This window comes from Eptesicus fuscus, chromosome 4 (assembly GCF_027574615.1).
Source record: "Eptesicus fuscus isolate TK198812 chromosome 4, DD_ASM_mEF_20220401, whole genome shotgun sequence".
NCBI lineage: Eukaryota > Metazoa > Chordata > Mammalia > Chiroptera > Vespertilionidae > Eptesicus > Eptesicus fuscus.
In genome coordinates, this window is record NC_072476.1 from 9,776,144 (window position 1) to 9,796,343 (window position 20,200).

At 45.2% G+C, this 20,200-nt stretch overlaps 1 protein-coding gene across 7 annotated transcripts in view; it reads right to left on the minus strand.

Annotated features, from left to right (window-relative positions):
• Window positions 1–9,902: 9,902 nt before the first annotated feature.
• The window catches only part of LUC7L (LUC7 like), a 35,017-nt gene continuing 24,719 nt past the window's right edge, over window positions 9,903–20,200 (minus strand). For 5 of the 7 annotated variants that reach the window (XM_028134126.2, XM_008157671.3, XM_054714556.1 and 2 more), the window contains 4 exons: window positions 17,321–17,409; window positions 12,084–12,113; window positions 10,988–11,155; window positions 9,903–10,244 (listed from right to left, as the gene is read on the minus strand). In XM_028134126.2, coding sequence (XP_027989927.1) covers window positions 10,115–10,244; window positions 10,988–11,155; window positions 12,084–12,113; window positions 17,321–17,409 — 417 coding nt within the window. In that variant the 3' untranslated portion in view covers window positions 9,903–10,114. Of the gene's footprint in view, window positions 10,245–10,950; window positions 11,156–12,083; window positions 12,114–17,320; window positions 17,410–20,200 lie in introns of all 7 variants that reach the window. The other 2 variants (XM_008157672.3, XM_054714555.1) reach the window with 2 other exon arrangements.

Sequence of the window (20,200 nt, forward strand, 5' to 3'; positions counted from 1 at the left end):
GAGGAAGAGAGAGATAGAAACATCAATGATGAGAGAAAAATCATTGTTGGCTGCCTCCTGCACACCCCCTACTGGGGATTGAGCCTGCAACCCAGGCATGTGCCGACTGGGAATTGAACCGTGACCTTCTGGTTCATAGGTTGACACTCAACCATTGAGCCATGCCAGTTGGGCTATTAGCTTTGTTTTTAACATGACCTATTTATTTATAAATTAACATAATTTAATTTTTAATAGTAGTTGTGTTTAACAATCAGCTCTCCGAATTCCTGAAAATTCAACATGAGATCATCTAAGCAGGCGCTAGCACACCACTGGTCTTATCCTTTAAATCCAAAAAGTACAAATTCTATAAGCTTGCAATCCTGCTTCTGGGAATTTATCCTACAGAAAATAGTGGCACACATATATGAAGATGTTATGTACAGTGATGTTATTTGCAGAACTGTTTATTAGAATAGAGAAATAATAGGAGAGAAGTTAAAAAATTATGGTAGAATCACATAGCCATGGCAGAGAATGAGTGTAGAGAGCACCTGGGAAGGCACATGAGCATTTCTTTGATTATTGTCAGCTAAGTCCAGGGGCATTAGCAGAGCCATGTCCTGGAAACATACCGTGCCAGAGGCAGGTATGTTGTCAGCCTGACCCTTAGCTCAGGTGCCAGGGGATGGGTTTCATTATCTAAGTTCAGCCAGGCACAAGGAACGAACTCAATTATCTGGGCTCAGCCAGGAATGACAATTACAAAGAAGCCACAAGAATGAAGAATTACAGCTTGATCTTTAACCATGATTTCACATAATTTCCTTTGTCTTAAACTCTAGTAAAACTTCCTGGAATCATACTGTATAAAATAAACGCACTGTACCGGCTCTGGGCCACTGTCTCTCCATCAGAGGGCCAGCTGTCCCACCCGGTCCCAGCTTTCCCTACTGTCTTTGTGTCTGTCTCTTTCATTTTCTCAATCCCCCGTCGATCCTACTCAGGACTCCTGTCCACTCTCAGCTGTGCTGGTCGCGATCCAAGAAATACTTATAATGAGTAATACTTATAAACGAGGTCAGCCTTTGGGCAGAGACATGAACAATGCCAAGACATTTATATAACAGCATGCTGCAGGTCAATGTATAGAGTATAAATCAATTTTTATATTGATATAATCACAAGAAAACTTGAAAACAATACACACTAAATGTTGTCAGAAGTTTTCCACAAGCATGGGACTAAAAGGACAGAGAAGGAAATTGTCAACAAACTTTATATAATCCCAGAAAAGGAAAGTGGTTGGGAGTATGAGTAATTTTTCATTTGTATGTAATGTTTTTCATTTGTACAAAATAATTTGCAGAAACCTTTCCCTGAATATTTGTAGCTAAAATATTATACACAAACATACAAACATAATTTTTCCTTGGGGCATTTTTATAGAAGTGGAATTTCTGGGGTAATGGTATGTCCAATGCTATGGCTTTTTGATAATATTACCAAAATCGCCTTCCTTACAGTTTTTCTTTCTTTTTCTTTCTTTCTTTTTTTTCTTTTTTCTTTTCTCTTCTCTTTTCTTTTCTTTTCTTTCTTTTCTTTTTTTCTCTTTCTTTTCTTTCTCTTTCTTTCTTCCTTTCTTCCTTTCTTTCTTTCTTCCTTTCTTCCTTTCTTTCTTTCTTTCTTTCTTTCTTTCTTTCTTTCTTTCTTTCTTTCTTTCTTTCTTTCTTTCTTTCTTTCTTTCTTTCTTTCTTTCTTTCCTTCCTTCCTTCCTTCCTTCCTTCCTTCCTTCCTTCCTTCCTTCCTTTCCTTTCTTTCTTTCTTTCTTTCTTTTATATTAAATCTTTATTGTTCAGATTATTACAATTGTTCCTCTTTTTTCCCCCCATAGCTCCCCTCCACCCGGTTCCCACCCCACCCCATGCCCTTATACTCCCCCCCCCCCGACTGTCCTCATCCATAGGTGTATGATTGTTGTCCAGTCTCTTCCCCCCCCACCCCTTTCCCCCCGAGGATTGTCAGTCCACTCCCTTTCTATGCCCCTGATTCTGTTATATTCACCAGATTATTCTGTTCATCAGATTTTTTTATTCACTTGATTTTTAGATTCACTTGTTGATAGATATGTGTTTGTTGTTCATAATTTTTATCTTTTCCTCCTCCTCCTCCTCATCCTTCTTCTCCTCTTTCTAGAATACCTTTCAGCATTTCATATAATACTGGTTTGGTGGTGATGAACTCCTTTAGCTTTTTCTTATCTGTGAAGCTCTTAATCTGACCTTCAATTCTGAATGATAACTTTGCTGGGTAGAGTAATCTTGGTTGTAGGTTCTTGCTATTCATCACTTTGAATATTTCTTGCCACTCCCATCTGGCCTGCATAGTTTCTGTTGAGAAATCAACTGACAATCATATGGATGCTCCCTTGTAGGTAACTTAACTGTTTTTCTCTTGCTGCTTTTAATATTCTCTCTTGTCTTTTGCCCTTGGCATTTTAATTATGATGTGTCTTGGTGTGGTCCTCTTTGGATTCCTTTTGTTTGGGGTTCTCTGCGCTTCCTGGACTTGTAAGTCTATTTCTTTCACCAGGTGGAGGAAGTTTTCAGTCATTATTTCTTCAAATAGGTTTTCAGTATCTTGCACTCTCTCTTCTTCTGGCACCCCCATAATTCGGATGTTGATACGCTTGAAGTTGTCCCAGAGGCTCCTTACACTATCTTCATATTTTTGGATTCTTTTTTCTTTTCCGGTTGGGTGTTTTTTGCTTCTTGTATTTCAAATCTTTGACTTGATTCTTGCGATCCTCCAGTCTGCTGTTGGATCTCTGTATATTATTCTTTATTTCAGTCAGTGTATGTTTAATTTCTAGTTGGTCCTTTTTCATACCCTCAAGGGTCTCACTAAATTTATTGGTCTTTTCTAGAAAATTCTTAAAAACCTTATAACCGTGGTTTTGAACTCTATATCCAGTAGTTTGCTTTCCTCTATTTCTTTCATTTGTGATCTGTTTCTTTGTCTCCACATTTTGGCTGCTTCCCTGTGTAGATAGAGTGGCTTTGTGTGCTAGGTGTCCTATACGGCCCAGTGGCTCAGCCTCCCCAGTTACCTGAGGTGGACAGTCTTGGTGCACCTCTTTGTGGGCTGTGTGCACAGTCTTGTTGTAGTTAAGCCTTGATTGTTGTTGGTATCACTGGGAGGATTTGACCTCCAGGCCAACTGGCTGTGAGGATCAGCTGTGTCTATGATGGGAGAACTTCTGTGCTGGAGACACCCTTATGAGGCAAGACTTGCTTCAGTCGGGCTTTGGTGCTCACTGAGTCTGCCCCCTGAGTGTGTCCCTTATGGATCTGAGGAGTTGCAATCTGGATGGTCCTACTCTGATCCCTGAGTACACTGGCTCTTGGATCTCCAAGGAGGTGCTAATTTAGCCTCTGCCTGAGGCCACCCAGCAGGAGCTATGGAGAGATCTGCAGATTCCTCTTCTTTGTTTGGGTTTTGGAGGTGCCCAGATGAGGCCCAGCTGTGAAGCAATGCAAGCTGCTTTGGGGCATTGGGCCTTCTTTTGGATGTTCTGGGTCTCTCTGACTCAGCTGCAGTTTGTTAGGTAAGTTTAGATTTCAAAGAACCAGGCCATTCATATGCAAAAGCCTCTGCACACAGCTGGGGTGGGGTGGAGTCTCAGGGCAGAGCAAACAGCAATGGCTTCAGGTCAGCCCTGCCCTAAGGGGCCCCCAGGTCTCAGTGTCCCTTGGTAATCACTGCAAGCACCTCTGAGAGAAAGCCACCCTCAAGTTCCGCCCGCTGCCAGACAGTCCAGTTTCTCCCCGTATAAGTGTGGGTTCCCCGAGTCTCGCCTGGAACTGGAATTCAGAGCAGTTGGGAGCTTGTGTCTCCCTGCGGATTGAAAAAGCCAGCTGCGTCCTCAGTTGCCAGCTCTCTCCGCGTGCGCGCCTCCATACCTCTGCACTTTACTTCCGCAGCTCCTCTGAGTCTCAGTGTGCTTTTCTCTTCCCTTCTAGTTGTAGAATTTCCACTTAGCCAGCCTTCCTGTGGTTCTGGATGATGTCCGATTTGTCTTTTAGTTGTAGTTTTGAAGTGGTTGTGCGAGGCAGCAAATTCAGGTGTTTACCTATGCTGCCATCTTGGTTTCTCTCCGCCTTCCTTACAGTTTCATTAGCAAAAGGCTGGTGCCTGCATCCCCTCCTCTGTTCTCCATGGTTGGTAGCTTCTACTTATTCGATCATTTGCAAAAGTAAGTATTGTTGTCTCCATCTCTACTGCTCTGTGGGCATCACCCATTTGTGCCCTTTGCCCACTTCTTACTGTTATTAAAGTAACCCATAGAAGCCCTTCTTCTATAGACCTGTAGAAGGCAGTCAATCCATTTTATACACTGAAATTACTGCCCATTTTTTGTCTTTTTTTTTTTTAAATATTTTTATTGATTTCAGAGAGGAAGGGAGAGGGGGAGAGAGAGATAGAAACATCAATGATGAGAGAGAATCATTGATCGCTGCCTCCTGTCTACCCCCTTCCTGGAGATTGAGCCCACAACCCGGGCATTTGCCCTTGACCAGAACTGACTGGGACTCCTCAGTCCACAGGCCGATGCTCTCTATCCACTGAGCCAAAGAGTTAGGGCCATTTTTTCTTTTTTTGATGTGTGTGTATAGGGGGTGGAGAACCTTCCTCCAGATATACCCAGCTCTTCCTTCAGGCCTCTGGGCCCTGTCACTGTTCCAAGGCTTTGCCTGATCTGAACTGCTATTTCCAACCTGGGAAAATAAGCTACTGGATAACTGGTTTAAATCTTCTTAAAGGCATCAAAGAGCAAATGAGATCTAAGGAATTTTCAGGCCAAAAACCAAGTAAAGGTGAAAAACCCAGAGAGGTGATCACAGCACTGAAACTACTTGGGTCCTGACGTTTTTGCCAAACTAGCAAACTTACAGTAAGCTGGGATTTTCTTCTTCATGGGCTCATGGGTTAAAAGCACCAACATAAGGTGATGTGACTCTTGCGTATAAAGCTAGGGCCCCAAAAAGCAGTGGACTACACCCATTGGACAATTCATCTTCCCCAAGCTTGGGGGCTGGTAAAAAATAAAAAATAAAACCATATTGTTCAGGAGAAAAGAGAACATAACCCACTGATAAATAGAAATCCCATGCTGACACTTTCTGGCTTTGCAGTCCAAATTCCTATCACTTGAGTGATCCCCCACAGATTTCTCAGGCTGTGGGTTTCATTTAAAATGATCCTGGACTTCTCTCGTAGATACCAGGCACCTGGCAAATAAATCCTCCCTTGATAAAGGCACTTCATTATAGGCCACAAAAGGCAACAGGTGTCCAACTCACAGAGCACATGGAAATAAGGCACCACATATGAAAGCCAGCAGACACACAAGTCCAAGTGAGCAGAACTGACCCACAAAAGTGTCAGGCACAGAAGATGTCAGATTAAATTACAAGTAAGCTTATTATGTATACAAGATTAGAGACAAGATTTTACATACCTGCAGGGAGCCATAAAATATAAAAAATGACATAACACACGTGAAAAAGAACTTTTAGAAATGAAGAATATAGCCATCAAAAAGTAAAATGCAATGGTTAGCCTCAGTGGTTGAGCACTGACCTATAAACCAGGAGGTCAGGGTTCAATTCCTGGTCAGAGCACATGCCCAGGTTGCTGGGGATTTTTTTTTTAAATATTTTTTTTAAAATATTTTTATTGATTTTTTACAGAGAGGGAGAGTGAGAGTTAGAAACATCGATAAGAGAGAAACATCGATCAGCTGCCTCTTGCATGCCCCCTACTGAGGATGTGCCCGCAACCAAGGTACATGCCCCCTTGACCAGAATCGAACCTGGGACCTTTCAGTCTGAAGGCCGATGCTCTATCCACTGAGCCAAACTGGTTAGGGCTGGGGATTTTTTTTAAAAGGTCAGAATAAATTATCTAGACTGCAGCCCCTGCACATCTTTCAATTTTGTGTTCCTGGTGCCTTACTTGCCTCACTCAATCCTGACTCTACTACAGAATGTACTTGAGGCAGAAAGTGACCCAGAGAGAAGACTGAGATTAACAAAGAAAGTGGTAGGTAAACACATTGTGCTCTCTTCAGTAGGGAGAGGCTGGGCCTGACTGGGGGGTCAGATTGGTCGTAAGTCACAGAAATGCTGGACCTTTGGGGGTCACGGGGTCAGGGGAGCAAGTGTCCCAAAGGAGAGACTTGAGGCCTCAGGAGGCCCAGGAAAATATAATACTGTGTTGTATTATACAGTATTATTATATGTACAATACTGTATTCTACATTTGAGAGTTGCTGACAGTAGAGTTTAAAAATTCTGACCGCAAGAAAAAAAATTTGTGACTGTGTTGTGATGGAGTTAACTAGGCTTATTGTGGTGATCATTTAGCAACGTACAAGTGTCAAGTCATTATGTTGTACACCTGAAACTAATAGTTATTTATTGATTATATCTCAAAAATAAAAGGTGGCCCCGGTCATGGTGGGAGAAATCCCCTTACCACTGCTCTGCTCCTGGATGGCACAGCACGGGTGCCCCTTACACAACCTCCCTGGGAGGGCAGCCCCACAGGTGCTCAGTGTGGAAGTCAGGCAGACAGGGTGACATGGGCAAAAGGACAAAGGCAGGCAGGAGGGAAGCTGGCAGACGCAGGAAAGAGGGAAGAGCAACCTGTTTTAGCAAGTCCTCTAATAACTCCGACACTATCAAGTCTAAGAACCATTCCATCTCCACATCCCAAACCCCACTGTGGCCTCCATCCTCTTCCCAGGGGAGGCACTTCCCCTGCTTATCCCTTCCCCACTTGCCTGAATTATGCAGGGCACCACCTCCTCTAGGAAGCTCCCCCAGATCCCAGACCCAGGCAAGTGCACCCAGCTACTGAGGAGCCTGCTACCTGAGAGAGGATACCCACATTTCCACATGATGCAGTGAGGGTCCAGGACCTGCTGGTGAAACCCAGGGTGGGTGCACCCCAAGATTAGGCTCTCTTCTGCTCTGGATCCTATGAGCTCCCATGCAGGCTCCAGGGCCAGCAGTTTCTCCAGCCCTTCCTTCCCCAGACTGCAGTCTGAGCCTGGCCAGAGATCCCCAGTGTGAGTAGGGAGGGCAGCCCCAGAAGCCCTGCTTACTCTAGCTGCAGGGTCTTCCCCAGGACAGCCTGGGGCCTCTATGCAGGGTTAGGAGACCCCACAACCCACACTAGGTGCTTATGACCATGTCTTCCTCCACTGACCAGAAGCAAGGTATAGGCAGGAGAGTCCCTAAGAATACGTAACTAGGGTAAACCTAAGGGGCCTGGAATCTAACACGACCTTGGAAGATCCGTATCTGTTGGCTTTGCCTATCCAATTCTCCTCAGGGATTGCAATGGCCCTGACCTGCACCCCTGCTTCTTCTCTGTAAACAAGTATTTCCCACATTGTTTTATTTTTACAGAGTGAGGGGGCTCAAGGTGGAGTGGGTCCCCTCTGGGCCAAGCCCCCTCATGGTACATGGGTGGCCTCCTTTTGGCACCCTCTGTGCCATGCCCCTGGGAGCTCCCACCTGGGAACTCCCCTCTGCTGAGACCCAAGGTGAGGATAAGAGGCTGTAGCATCCTCAGAGCAGCCTGTGCCATGTTGTGCAGTGGCCCCATCAGTCTGACCTCCACTGTGCCCACCCAGAGGGCAAGTCCGCTGTTCGCTGCTCTTCTGGCACCCATGAGCTTGGCGAGCGCTTGGAACCGATGAGACTCAAGGGCTTGGGGTGCGCCAGGGGCAGGTGGGTGGGTACCTTCAGCACTAGGGTTGAAAGAGCTGGGCACAAAGTCTGGATCCCATCCTCCCAGCACAAGGGCTCAGACCACCTGGTCCTGGATTAACTAGAGAGGCCAAGTGTGCAGGGAGGAGCTGTAGCCCTCTGGGCCTTTCTTTCTTTTCTTTTTTTTTAATATTTTATTGATTTTTTACAGAGAGGAAGAGAGAGGGATAGAGAGTTAGAAACATTGATGAAAGAGAAACATTGATCAGCTGCCTCCTGCATACCCCCTCCTGGGGATGTGCCCGCAACCAAGGTACATGGCCCTGACCGGAATCGAACCCGGGACCCTTCAGTCTGCAGGCCGACGCTCTATCCACTGAGCCAAACCGGTTTCAGCACTCTGGGCCTTTCTAACTGCGTCTTGACCTCAGCCCCACCTGCCTTCAGGCTGGGACCCCAGGCCTACTCCTAAATCCAGGGACATCTGCCTTTTCAAAACCACCACCCCTCCATGCACAACACATGACCACACTTAATGCCATTCAGATGTAATTACAAATGGTTACAATAGTAAATTTTATATATATCTTACTATAATAAAAAGAAACCCTGCCCTAGCCAGTGTGGTTCAGTAGCTAGTGTCAGCCAGCACACTGGAGGGTCAAAGGTTCGATTCCTGGTCAAGGATTGCAGGTCCAATCCCTACCTCCAGTTGTGAGAGGCAACCAATCAATGTGTGTCTCACATAGATGTTTCTCCCCCGCCCCATCCCTTCCACTCTCTAGAAATCAATGGAAAAAAAGATCCTCACTCCTTGGGTGAGGATTAAAAAAAAAAACAGCCCTAGCTGGTTTGGCTCAGCCTGTGGACTGAAGGGTCCTAGGTTTGATTCCAGTCAAGGGCACATGCCTGGGTTGCAGGCTTGCTCCCCAGCATGGGGTGTGCAGGTGGCAGCCCACCAATGATTCTCATCACTGATGTTTCTAACCCTCCCTCTCCCTTCCTCTCTGAAATCAATAAAAATATATTAAGAAGAAAAAAAAAAACATCCTACCTGTATACCCCCTACTCACCCGTTGCCCGAGCTAGGATGTCTTCTGCCAGCTTCAGTCTAGCCTCTGCCTGTCACACAAGCTAGGCTATACAACTGAGACAGGAACCCATTATCCAGCTCTTATTCCCTCTGACTCTCCCCTCCCAGAACCACCCTTAACGCACTCAAGGCTTTCCACCACTTTTGTCCACTTCCCAAACCCAAGAGGGCATGCCTCTACCCAGCTAGCTTGGTGTCCACACCAAGCAGAGAGCTCCAGTGACGCTGCTTTTGTTCTGGTCCAGCTTAAGCTGCAGGAAGGGGTAGTGTGGCTTGGGTGGAGGGACACCCTACTGACGATGCCCTGCTTTCCCAGCCAGGGAAAACCTGTCACAATTCATCTATCTGCACGTCCTCCTGGAAGGGGACTAACTGCAGCACGGGAGTCCAGAGCAGGGCCAGCCACATTACGGTGCCGGTAGTCACAAGGTCCAGACCCAGTGCCCCGGTGCTCACTGAGTCAACCAGCCTTTGCATAGAAGGGGTGGGAGGACTGTTTTCATAATCCGCCATCAGAAGCTCCTTCCAAAAATAAACCAAAAACCTCCCTGAAGTGAAAAGGGAACGACTCCGTTATCCTTCCAGAAGGGCTCATCTAGCTGAGAGAGTGGATACCACCACTGGCCCTCCTGAGTGTGAGTCAAAGCACAGCCTGATCCTCCTCCTCTGAGGAGCCCGTGGCTGTTATGTGGATATTCTGGACACTGCAGTGTAGCTCCCCTGAGCTAGAGTGCCAGATCAAAGCCCTGCTAAGAGCAGGCTAGACAGGTCTAAATTCCTAAAGAAATGTGGGCAGATGGGGTGCCTACCTCCTCCCTAGTGGAGCCCGTGGTCTGCACTGAGGGGTGAGCCAGGCATATCTGGATCCGGTCATTAGGGCAAGGGGAGGAGGGGTGTCAGATGACCAAAGTCAAAGGGGAGTCCCAACAGTAAGTCATAATTTCTGAAGATGAGCAAAGCTCACTGTGACAGTGCCCATTGTCACCACATGTGAAGGCCGAGGTGACGCGTCTAGAACATACAGGGACAGCAGACTCCATTGCAGCAGTCAGGAGGCAGTCAGTCAGATTTATTTATTCCTACTCAACATAACCCCAGAACACAGGAGTAATTCTGTACATCTCTAGAAACTCACAGCTAGCTCCAAAACAATAGAAACTTTAAACTACAAAAGATGTGTTGTATTCAGCAAATATAAAGGGTAACTTCAGGCTGTGTCAAACATTTATCAGACTATTTACAGCGCCCAGGCATAGGTTCAGATCTCTCCAGCCTCCTTCTCCTCCGATGTCTTCCCATTGGAGCTTTCGAGCCTCCAGTCAGTGGCCCCACGCTCACTCCGACCTCGCTCCCAGGACTCCTCCCTCGATGCCCGCTCTCTGGAGAACCTGGGAAATGGGAACCAGAGGCTCAGCAGAGGCTGTTGTCTCCCTTCGGACTTGTCTCCTCAGATGACCCTCAACACCAGGTCAAGGAAGGCCAACACCCACCCCACCAAGGAAGGCTCCCTAGCACACCAGAGAGCAGTCAGGCCTGCCATCTCATGCCCAGCCCATAACCACTAAAAAGTGACATTTGAAAAGATTTCTAATATAATATAAACAGAGCAGCTATAATATAAACAGAGCAAAGAAAAATGCAACAAAAGGTCCACATGCAGAATATGACCCATTATGTAAAAAAAAAAAAAAAAGGAAGAAAAAAAGACTAAATCCAAGCATACCAAAGTAGTAACAGTGGTTACCAGTGGTGTTTTTTTCCCTTAGAAAAACCACAACAGAGATATAAGCAGGGCACAAGCCTCAGGGGCTCTGTGCATCAAAGTGATAGTGAGTTGGTGAGTTGGCAGCCCCTCAGTGTGTCAGGCACCTCGTGGGGCCGTGCTCATGTGTGACCACCCCCACAGCCTCTCAGTTGTCCCATCCCTGAATCCATCTGCTGCTCTCAGCTTAGGGCTCCCAGGACTCTGGGTTCCATTTACCACTCCTCAAGGCCCCAATACTCAGTCCCACAGATGCCCAGCCAGTCTCCTGAGCAACAGGTATGGCTGACAGACCCCAGCAAACCCTGGGAACACAAAGAGAAAGGGCTCACTCCTGGTCGCAGCTACTGAAGAAGTCAGAGTAGTTACTTGTATTTCGCACTCCGGTCCCTGGAAGCCCGGCGGTGGCCACGGCTATGGCTCCGGGAACGACTGCGGTGACGCCGGTGTCTGTCTCGGGACCGGGACCTGGAAGGCTTTCGTCGTTCTCTGGAGGTAGATCTTGACCGCCTCCGACGTCGGTCCCGGGAACGTGACCTGCAGTAGACCAGAGGCTCTGAAGGCTGTGGTGGCCCCACCCAACGACCCTCCTCTCTCAGCACATTTAGCTTGATGCTTTTCTGGTATCTCTCCTTCCCTCCTACAAACTTATAGCTTGGGCTCACAACAGTCCCATCAGTTAATCTCTGGTCAGAAAGAACTATGACCAGACCCGTCCCACCAAAGCATCTTGCTGGGAAACTCCTGGCCACCCGAGGGCCTCAGCAGTGCCCTATAATCTTCCCTCTCACTGACATCACTGACAGTGGATCTTTCTACTGGACTAAGCCGCAATCAACCCAGCAACAGATGGGGCTCAAGTCTGACCTGTGCCCATGCCCCCTCACAAGCCAGCCCTACCCATCACATAATAATTGTGACGTTATAAAGGTTAAGTATTAAGAAAAATGCATGTGTGCTCAGGCCAGGTAGCTCAGTTGTTTAGCGTGTCCTCCCGATATGCCAAGGTTGTGGGTTCAATCCTCAGTCAGAACACAAACAAGAATCAATCAATGAATGCATAAATTAAGTGGAACAACAAATTGATGTGTTTTTTTTTTTCTTTCTCTCTCCCCCGACCTTCCTCTCTAAAATAAAAAAGAAAAATGCATGTGGAAAAGAACATGTGACTGAGAACACTTAAATGGATGTTTGTTTGTTTTTTTTAATCCTCACCTGAGGATAGTTTTCCATTTTTTTTTTTTAGAGAAATGGAAGGGAGGGGGAGAGAAAGAGAAACATCAATGTGAGAGAAACACATCCATTGGTTGCCTCCCCCACACACCCCTACTAGGACCGAGGATCAAGCCTGCAACTGAGGTACATGCCCTTGACCAGAATAGAACTCAGGACCCTTCAGTCCACAGGCCAACGCTCTATCCACTGAGCCAAACCGGCTAGGGATTAATTGGATCTGGAAACCTACCTCCGTCGATCTCCGGTTCTTGATCCAGACCTAAAATGAAGGGGGGAAAAAAATGAACAATCTCCCCCAAACAGCCCCATCCCACACATCTAAGGAGAGGAGTCCCAATTCTACAAGGTGAAGGAGGGTCGACTTCCCACAGAAACCTGTTATCTTCTAGAGGTTCACTTTTTCTCAGGCCTGCGGCACCAAGTGTCAATGCTTACAAAATGAGGTCCACCTCCAACCCCCAGCTCCTAGCTGCTTTTGGCAAAAGGACAGGACCGGCACCCTGAGTTCAACAACTGACTCTGCGAAGTCTTTATAGTGGACACTAGCTCACCTAACAGACACAGGGCTGGGTAGAAGTGAAAGCCACCATGACACCAAAGTTAAAGCAGAACCTCAAGTTCCAAACACAGGCTCATTGCCAGGTGAAGGTCACATGAGGCCCTTGGGAAATAGTATACAATCAGCAATCCAAAAAATGTGCATAGTAATGAGACCTCATTTTACAGTGTCCACAGCAAAGCTTACATGATTGCCACCAACACGGGCTGAGGAGGAAGTGACAGAACATGCTCTTATACTGTGTGGTTTAAGATGATTTAATAAAGCTGCTTGGAAAGCAATTTCTGTAACACCTACCAATATTTATTTATTAAATTCTTTTATGCCAGAAATTCTAAGGAATTTTATAAAACGCTCAAAACATATACAGATGATCTGTAGAGTAACTGTTCAAAAATAGTTTTATAAAAACATAAAAATAGTCATCAAAAATTAAAGTTGGCCCTAGACGGTTTGGCTCAGTGTAGAGCATCAGCCTGTGGACACAAGGGTCCCAGGTTCGATTCTGGTCAAGGGCACATTCCCTGGGGTTGTGGGCTCGGTCCCCAGTAGGGAGCGTGCAGGAGGCAGCCAATCAATGATTCCCTCTCATCATTGATGTTTCTTTCTCTTCCTCTCCCTTCCTCTCTGAAATCAATAAAAATATATTTTTTTAAATGCTTAAAAAATAAATTAAAATAGGTTGCCCTGGCCGGTGCAGCTCAGTTGTTTGAACATTTGTTCAGTGCACCAAAAGGTCATTGGTAAGGGCACATGCCCAGGTTGTGGGTTCGGTCCCTAGTCAGGGTGCATTTAGGAGGCAACCAATCAATGCCGCCCTGCCCCACCTTCTTCTCTAAAACCAATAAAAACATATTTTAAAAAAATATCATCATCCCTTCCAACCCGAAAAAAAATTTAAATTAAAAATGATAGGCAATAGCCTTGGTAGGATAACTCAGCTGGTTAGAACATTGTCCCAATACTACGCCCACCAAGGTTGCAGATTTGAAACTGGGCCAGGGCACATACAAGAATCAACCAACAAATGCATAAATAAGTGGAACAATAAGTTTCTCTCTGTCTCTCTCTCAAATCAATATTTTTTTTAAAAAAAGGATAGGCAACAAAAGCAAAAACAAGTGGAACTATATCAAACTAAAAAAATTCTGTACAGTGAAGGAAACCATCAACAAAACGAGAAGGCAACTACAAAATACAAGAACATATTTTTATTTTAAATATATTTTATTGGTGTTTTTTTTACAGAGAGGAAGGGAAAGGGAGAGCGAGTTAAAAACATCGATGAGAGAGAAATATCAATCAGCTGCCTCCTGCACACCTCCTACTAGGGATGTGCCTGCAACCAAGGTACATACCCCTGACCGGAATCGAACCTGGGACCCCTGAGCAGGCCGACGCTCTATCCACTGAGCCAAATCGGTTAGGGCTCAAGAACATATTTGTAAATTATATCAGATAAGGGCTTAATATACAAAATATATAAAGAACTCTTAAAACTCAAAAGGAAAAACATCCAATTAAAAAATGGGCAGATGCCGAAACCGGTTTGGCTCAGTGGATAGAGCGTCGGCCTGCGGACTCAAGGGTCCCAGGTTCGATTCCGGTCAAGGGCATGTACCTTAGTTGCGGGCACATCCCCAGTGGGGGGTGTGCAAGAGGCAGCTGATCGATGTTTCTCTCTCATCGATGTTTCTAACTCTCTATCCCTCTCTCTTCCTCTCTATAAAAAATCAATAAAATATTTTTAAAAAAATGGGCAGAGAATCTATATTTTTCTGAAGACATACAAATATATAAAAAGGTGCTCAATATCACTAATCACCAGAGAAATGTAAATCAAACCCACAATGAGAGATCATACCTGTTAGACTGGTAATGATCAAAAAGACATTTTGCCCTGGCCAGTGTGGCTCAGTGATAGAGCATCAGCTAGTGCAACTAAGGGTCGAGAGTTCCTTTCTCAGACCTGATCAGGGCGTGTGTGGGAGGTAACCAATCGATGTCTCTTTCTCTCACATTGATGTTTCTCTCTCTCCTTCCCCATCCCTCGCTTCCACTTTCTCTTAAAAAAAAAAATTAATGGAAAAAAATATCCTCGGACCCAGCCAGTGTGGCTCAGTAGCTGCACATCGACCTATGAACCAGGAGGTTACGGTTTGATTCCCAGTCAGGGCACATGCCTGGGTTTTGGGCTCACTCCCCAATAGGGGGCATGCAGGAGGTAGTCGATCAATGATTCTCTCATCATTAATATTTCTATCTCTTTCTCCCTCTTCCTTCCTTTCTGAAATCAATAAAAATATATTAAAAAAAAAAAAAAGGTGGGGGGCATTTAAGCCCTGGCTGGTTTGGCTCAGTGGACAGTATTGCCCTGCGGACTGAAGGGTTCCAGGTTTGATTCCGGTCAAGGGCACATGCACATGTTGCAAACTCTAACCCCAATGGGAGGGTGTGCAAGAGGCAGCTGATCAATGATTCTCTCTCATCATTTATGTTTTTATCTCTCTCCCCCTCTCCCTTCCTCTCTGAAATCAATTTTTAAAAAATTTTTTTAAAAAGACACTTTAAGTGTTGGCAAGGATGTAGAGAAAAGGGAGCCCTCCCCCCCACCCCCCCGAAAAAAGGAAAGGGAATCCTCATACACTGTTGGTGGGAATGTAGACTAATGCAGCCACTATGGAAACCAATATAGAAATTCCTTAAAGAATTCAAACTAGAACCACCAATGCCCCAGCAATTCCACTTCTAGGTAAAGTAGTCTCCCCTTTCCTTTCATTTTCTACAGCTTCAGTTACCCATGGTCAACCTCAGTCTGAAAACATTAAATGAAAATTCCAGAAATAAAAAATAAGTTTTAAATTGCATGCCATTCTGAGTAGCATGATGAAATCTTGCAGCATCCCACTCCGTTCTACAAATCATCCCTTTGTCAAGCATATCCATGCTATATACATTACCTGCCTGTTAAGTCACTTAATAGCCATCTTGTGAACAACTGGTGAAGTACCACATTGCTTGTGTTCAAGTCACCTTTATTCTACTTAATATTGGCCACAAAGAACAGGAGTAATGATGCTGGCAATTTGGATGTGCCAAAGAGAAGCCGTAAAGTATATATAGGAAAAAAAGAGCTTACTTAAGGTACGGTACTATCTGCAGTTTCAAGCATCCAGGTTTAGGAATCTATCTTCTGCAGATAAGAGGGGGAACTACCATATTTATTTGAAACCCCAACTAAGTGTCTACTGACAGATTAATAAAGAAAAGTGATACATATACACAAGGGAATATTATTCAGCCATACAAAAGAAGGAAATCCTATTTGTGACAACATGGATGGAACTTGAGGGCATTATGCTAAGTGAAATAGGTCAAACAAAGACAAATACTATATGATTTCACTTATATGTGGAGGCAGGGGATGGGGAAGTGAATGAAAAGGGTGAAGGTGGGGGGGGAAGAATACTGTTATGACACATCATTATAAGGACACACCTGCTGTGGGATGAGCTCAGATATCAGCTGAGGGTCCCACAGGTACCAGTGCACACAGACACAACCCACACCACAGTGGTCACCTCTGTGTAAATAGGGACTTGCATATTTTGCTTGTATATTTTTATACTGCTTGAGTTTCTTTACAATCAGAATCTGTTAGGTAACTAATGGGAAAAAATACAATAAATTCTTATTTATCCTTCCATAGTTACACACTGAGGAATTCCTTCAGGAAAACCCAGTTTCTGGGCCTTTCAAAGACAATGAGCTATGCCCAATAAGAGAGCAGTTACTTCTGGCTCAAGTCTCTTCCCTGAACTCTGACCAGACTCAGCATCTCTACCTAGATGTTTCTTACACATCTCAAACTGAGTATGACCAGAGAGTCAAGTTATACTCCCTACATCCTCCTCACGCCAACACACAGCTCCTAGTCTTTCCTACCTCCGTAGATGGCTACTTAAGGCCAGAAACCATGACACCAGCTCCATTCCCCCTTTGCTTGCCTCACAACTGATTACCAAGAAATCTTACCAGCTCTATACCTAGACCAGTGATGGCGAACCTATGACACGCGTGTCAGCACTGACACGTGTAGCCATTTCTGATGACACACGGCTGCTGAGGCGGCCGCATGCTGAGGATGAAACATTTGCTGAGGATGAAACATTTGCGAAATAATGTTTTTTCCTCAAAGTGACACACTACCCGAGTTATGCTCAGTTTTTTGGCGAAGTTTGACACACCAAGCTCAAAAGGTTGCCCATCACTGAGCTAGACAGATGTTCAACTCTCCTATTAACCCTTCCCACCCTCACCTGACTTAAACTTCCACCTCCTCCTTCTGGGCTCTCCCAGCTGGCTCCTCACTATTCTTGCTGCTACTGCCCCTACAACCTGCACTTATTCACAAGGCAGCAGGTCCCAACCTCCTCCACTGGCCTCATTTCACTCAAGTCAATGCCAGAGGCTAAATAACCCCAAGGGCCTTCTCCCACAGCTAGGCATAGCAGTGTGACACCTTTTTCTGCCTGTCCTGTTTGCCGAGGGCATATATAAAAATCAACCAATGAATGCATAAATAAACCACAGGAGTCCGGGTGTAGCAGGTTCCTCTCCCTCTTCTACGCTTTACCCTGGGGAGTGGGGGGTGGAGGGTGGTGTCTACATCTTTCCAGATAAGAATTAGGTCACAGAGCTCTCGTGCAGCCGAAGATAGCCCAGTCCAGTGCTGCAATGCTGTGCACACACAGGTCTTTCAAGGCCAGTTAAGACCTCGCTCAATTGAACATGCTGTGAGTTTATTTTCTTTTAACTGCCTCTTAGGTACTTAGCAACCTCAAATGTTATCAGCAACACTGCAATGAAAGTAGGGGTTTCCTTACGATGTGCTATCTCGGGCTCACCTCCTGCTCAGCCGCTCCTCCCGCTCCCTCTCTTCTCTCCTCCTCAAGCGATCCTGGTTTCTCTTTTCCTGTTTTTCAGCCACAGTTTTCTAAATAAATGAAAAATTGGAAAATAAGAGAAGAGAAAGTTATATAAACTAGAGTATAAATATTGTTTAATAAAGCACATTTATATGACCTCAGTATTGGTAATTTAAAAATCTAAGAGAAAGTCTTAAACAGGAAACATGGTCAATTTAAAAACTTCTTAAACAATGAAAAATGAAAAACTCATTTTAAAATGCTTTATCATCATATTTAAAAAATTTTAAACATATTTTTATTGATTTCAGAGAGGAAAAGAGAGGGAGAGGTAGGAACATCAATGATGAGAGACAATTATCGATCGGCCACCTCCTGCATGCCTCCTACTGGGGATCGAGCCCACAACCCAGGCATGTGCCCTGACCAGTAATCAAACTAGGTTCTCCTGGTTCATAGGTCGACACTCAACCAATGAGCCACACTGGCTGGACTATCATTACATTTTATAAATTCAGTGACACAGTGCATATCCTTCTTCTTTTTTTTAATCCTCACCTAAGGAGTGAGGATATTTTTCCATTGATTTTTAGAGTGGAAGGGAAGAAGGAGGGTGTGAGGGAGGGAGGGAAAGAAAAAGAGAGAAACATGGATGTGCAATAGACACATTGACTGACTGCCTCTCCCACTCGCACCGACCAGGGGCAGGGACTGAACCTGCAAACCCAGGTGCGTGCCCTTGACCAGGAATCAAACTGGCGACTCTCCAGTGCCCAAGCCGACGTTCTAACTGCTGAGCATACCAGCCAGGGCAAGAAACTGCATAGTCTAAGGAGCTGTTGTACTTCTAAGTCACAGAAAATTTACCATATTGCTTTAAATCAATCCAGAAAGCTGGTTTTCTATCCAAAGGAGACTCCACCAACTTTATGGTAAAGGAGAACACAGATATCAGACCAAATACATCTTGTTGCTGGAAGCCAAGCTCCTGCTGTCAAGGAGCAGCCAGTCTTCAGGTGCCTTTAGACCTGGCCTCACAGGGAAGCAAGCAGGGGAAGAGGACCATGAACCTCCAATCTTAACACATGGTTCATCAGGCTTGATTGTGAACCCAACAGAAAAGAAAATTCAACAGGCTGGAGGAGGCCTTGAGAAACTTGCACTGCTGGAACACAATCAACACAGCTCAGTGCAAAGCAGCACTATGTCCAATCTGCACATCCCCCAACCCAACGTCTTTCAAAGCCTGCCCATGGCCTGATCTCTCTGCTCAGTGAAATGAAGTCCTGAAGGAAAGTCAGAGCCAATGAGACAAACAGTCACCAGTCTTCTCATCCCCATGAAGGCATGAAGGATGATCTTAAATCTCAGTGCGGACTAGAACCAGGCCAGGTCCCCAGGAAGAGAAGGCACAGCAAGGTGTGAGAGAGAAGCTAGCTTTCCTCCCTGAAGCACTCCTCAGCTATGAGAACCTTCCTGCCGGGCACCTCCAGTTCTACACCTGGGACCCCAATCACTTGCACCTGGAGCAGGCACACACAATGGACAAGTAATGTTAATAATGGAAGTCTCAGCACCTCTGCTTCCATGTGCACTCTTCCTAAGAAGATCTGATTGTGAACAGACCTGCAGGCTGGCATCATTTCCTTTCCAAACTCTTCCCACTCCCTAAAAAACTATCTTTCCCCACCCGACAAAAAAGGCCTTACTCTTCTTACACCCCCACATTTACTTCAGTGTGTGGCTTTGAGATGTGAACATCTCTGGGATCGCTGTGAAGCCATCTCTGATTAGAGCACAGAACTCCCACCCTCTTTATCATTTAGAGCTACCTTTTCAAATACATTTTCTGTTGTTTTAGTTTAATAGCTATTTAACAAAATCTATAATATATTTGTGTTGTTTTGGCCAACTATATACTACTCATCACTGTAAAAATAAAACATACTTTCTAGATCAAGTAATTAAGTTCTTAAGGGTTCAGGAAAAAATATTTTAATGTATTCACATTTCTGATGAAGATATGTTACAGAAATGAAAAGCTTTCAGGACAAAATTATGGAGTGATATGGCATGGAACTACAATTTAAAGGAGAAATGGGCTCTAGCTGGGTTTGCTCAGTGGATAGAGCGTCGGCCCTCAGACTGTAAGGGTCCTGGATTTGATTCTCGTCAAGGGCACATGCCTCAGTTGCAGCCTAGATCTCTGGGGCCATAAACTTATAAAGAAAAAATTCTGACTTATAAACATCTGACAAAGTGTATTAATTTCCAAAATCCTACTGGGAACACAGGAGTAAAATGTGTAAAGACCAGTGGCTAAGGACATCCTCACTGCCAGCTCCCTCACCCAGTGCCGAGATCACATATCACCTCCTGGGGATCCCTCCTTTGATGCAGAGCGCTGCTACCCACTGCTCCTTCCTGAGAGGCACACAAAGGTCTCAGTCTTATCATAGTGTCCTATAGTTAGATGCCATGTCTGTCCTTCCACCAGATTTCAGGTGTCTAGAGGGAAGGCCTGTTTCCCGGCATCCCCATCTTTAACACAGTACCCAGCAGGGAAGACTCCTGTCAGTTTGGAGAACGATAATTCTAAGTATCTGAAACATGTTCACCCTTTCTTCTTAGTGTTCTGTACTCAAGATTTCAAATGTTTTACAGTCTAACCCAGGAAAACAATCACCTTCTTGGCCTAAGTTGGCTCAGGGCAAGGGCCAGGATGTGTCGTTTCCCATCTAGCCTAACCATTCTTCATGCATTGCCTCTGTCCAAAGAGAAAAACTAGAGACTGTTGGTTCTTTCCCATCCCCTAACACCGTGGTCAGCAAACTGCGGCTCGAGAGCCACATACGGCTC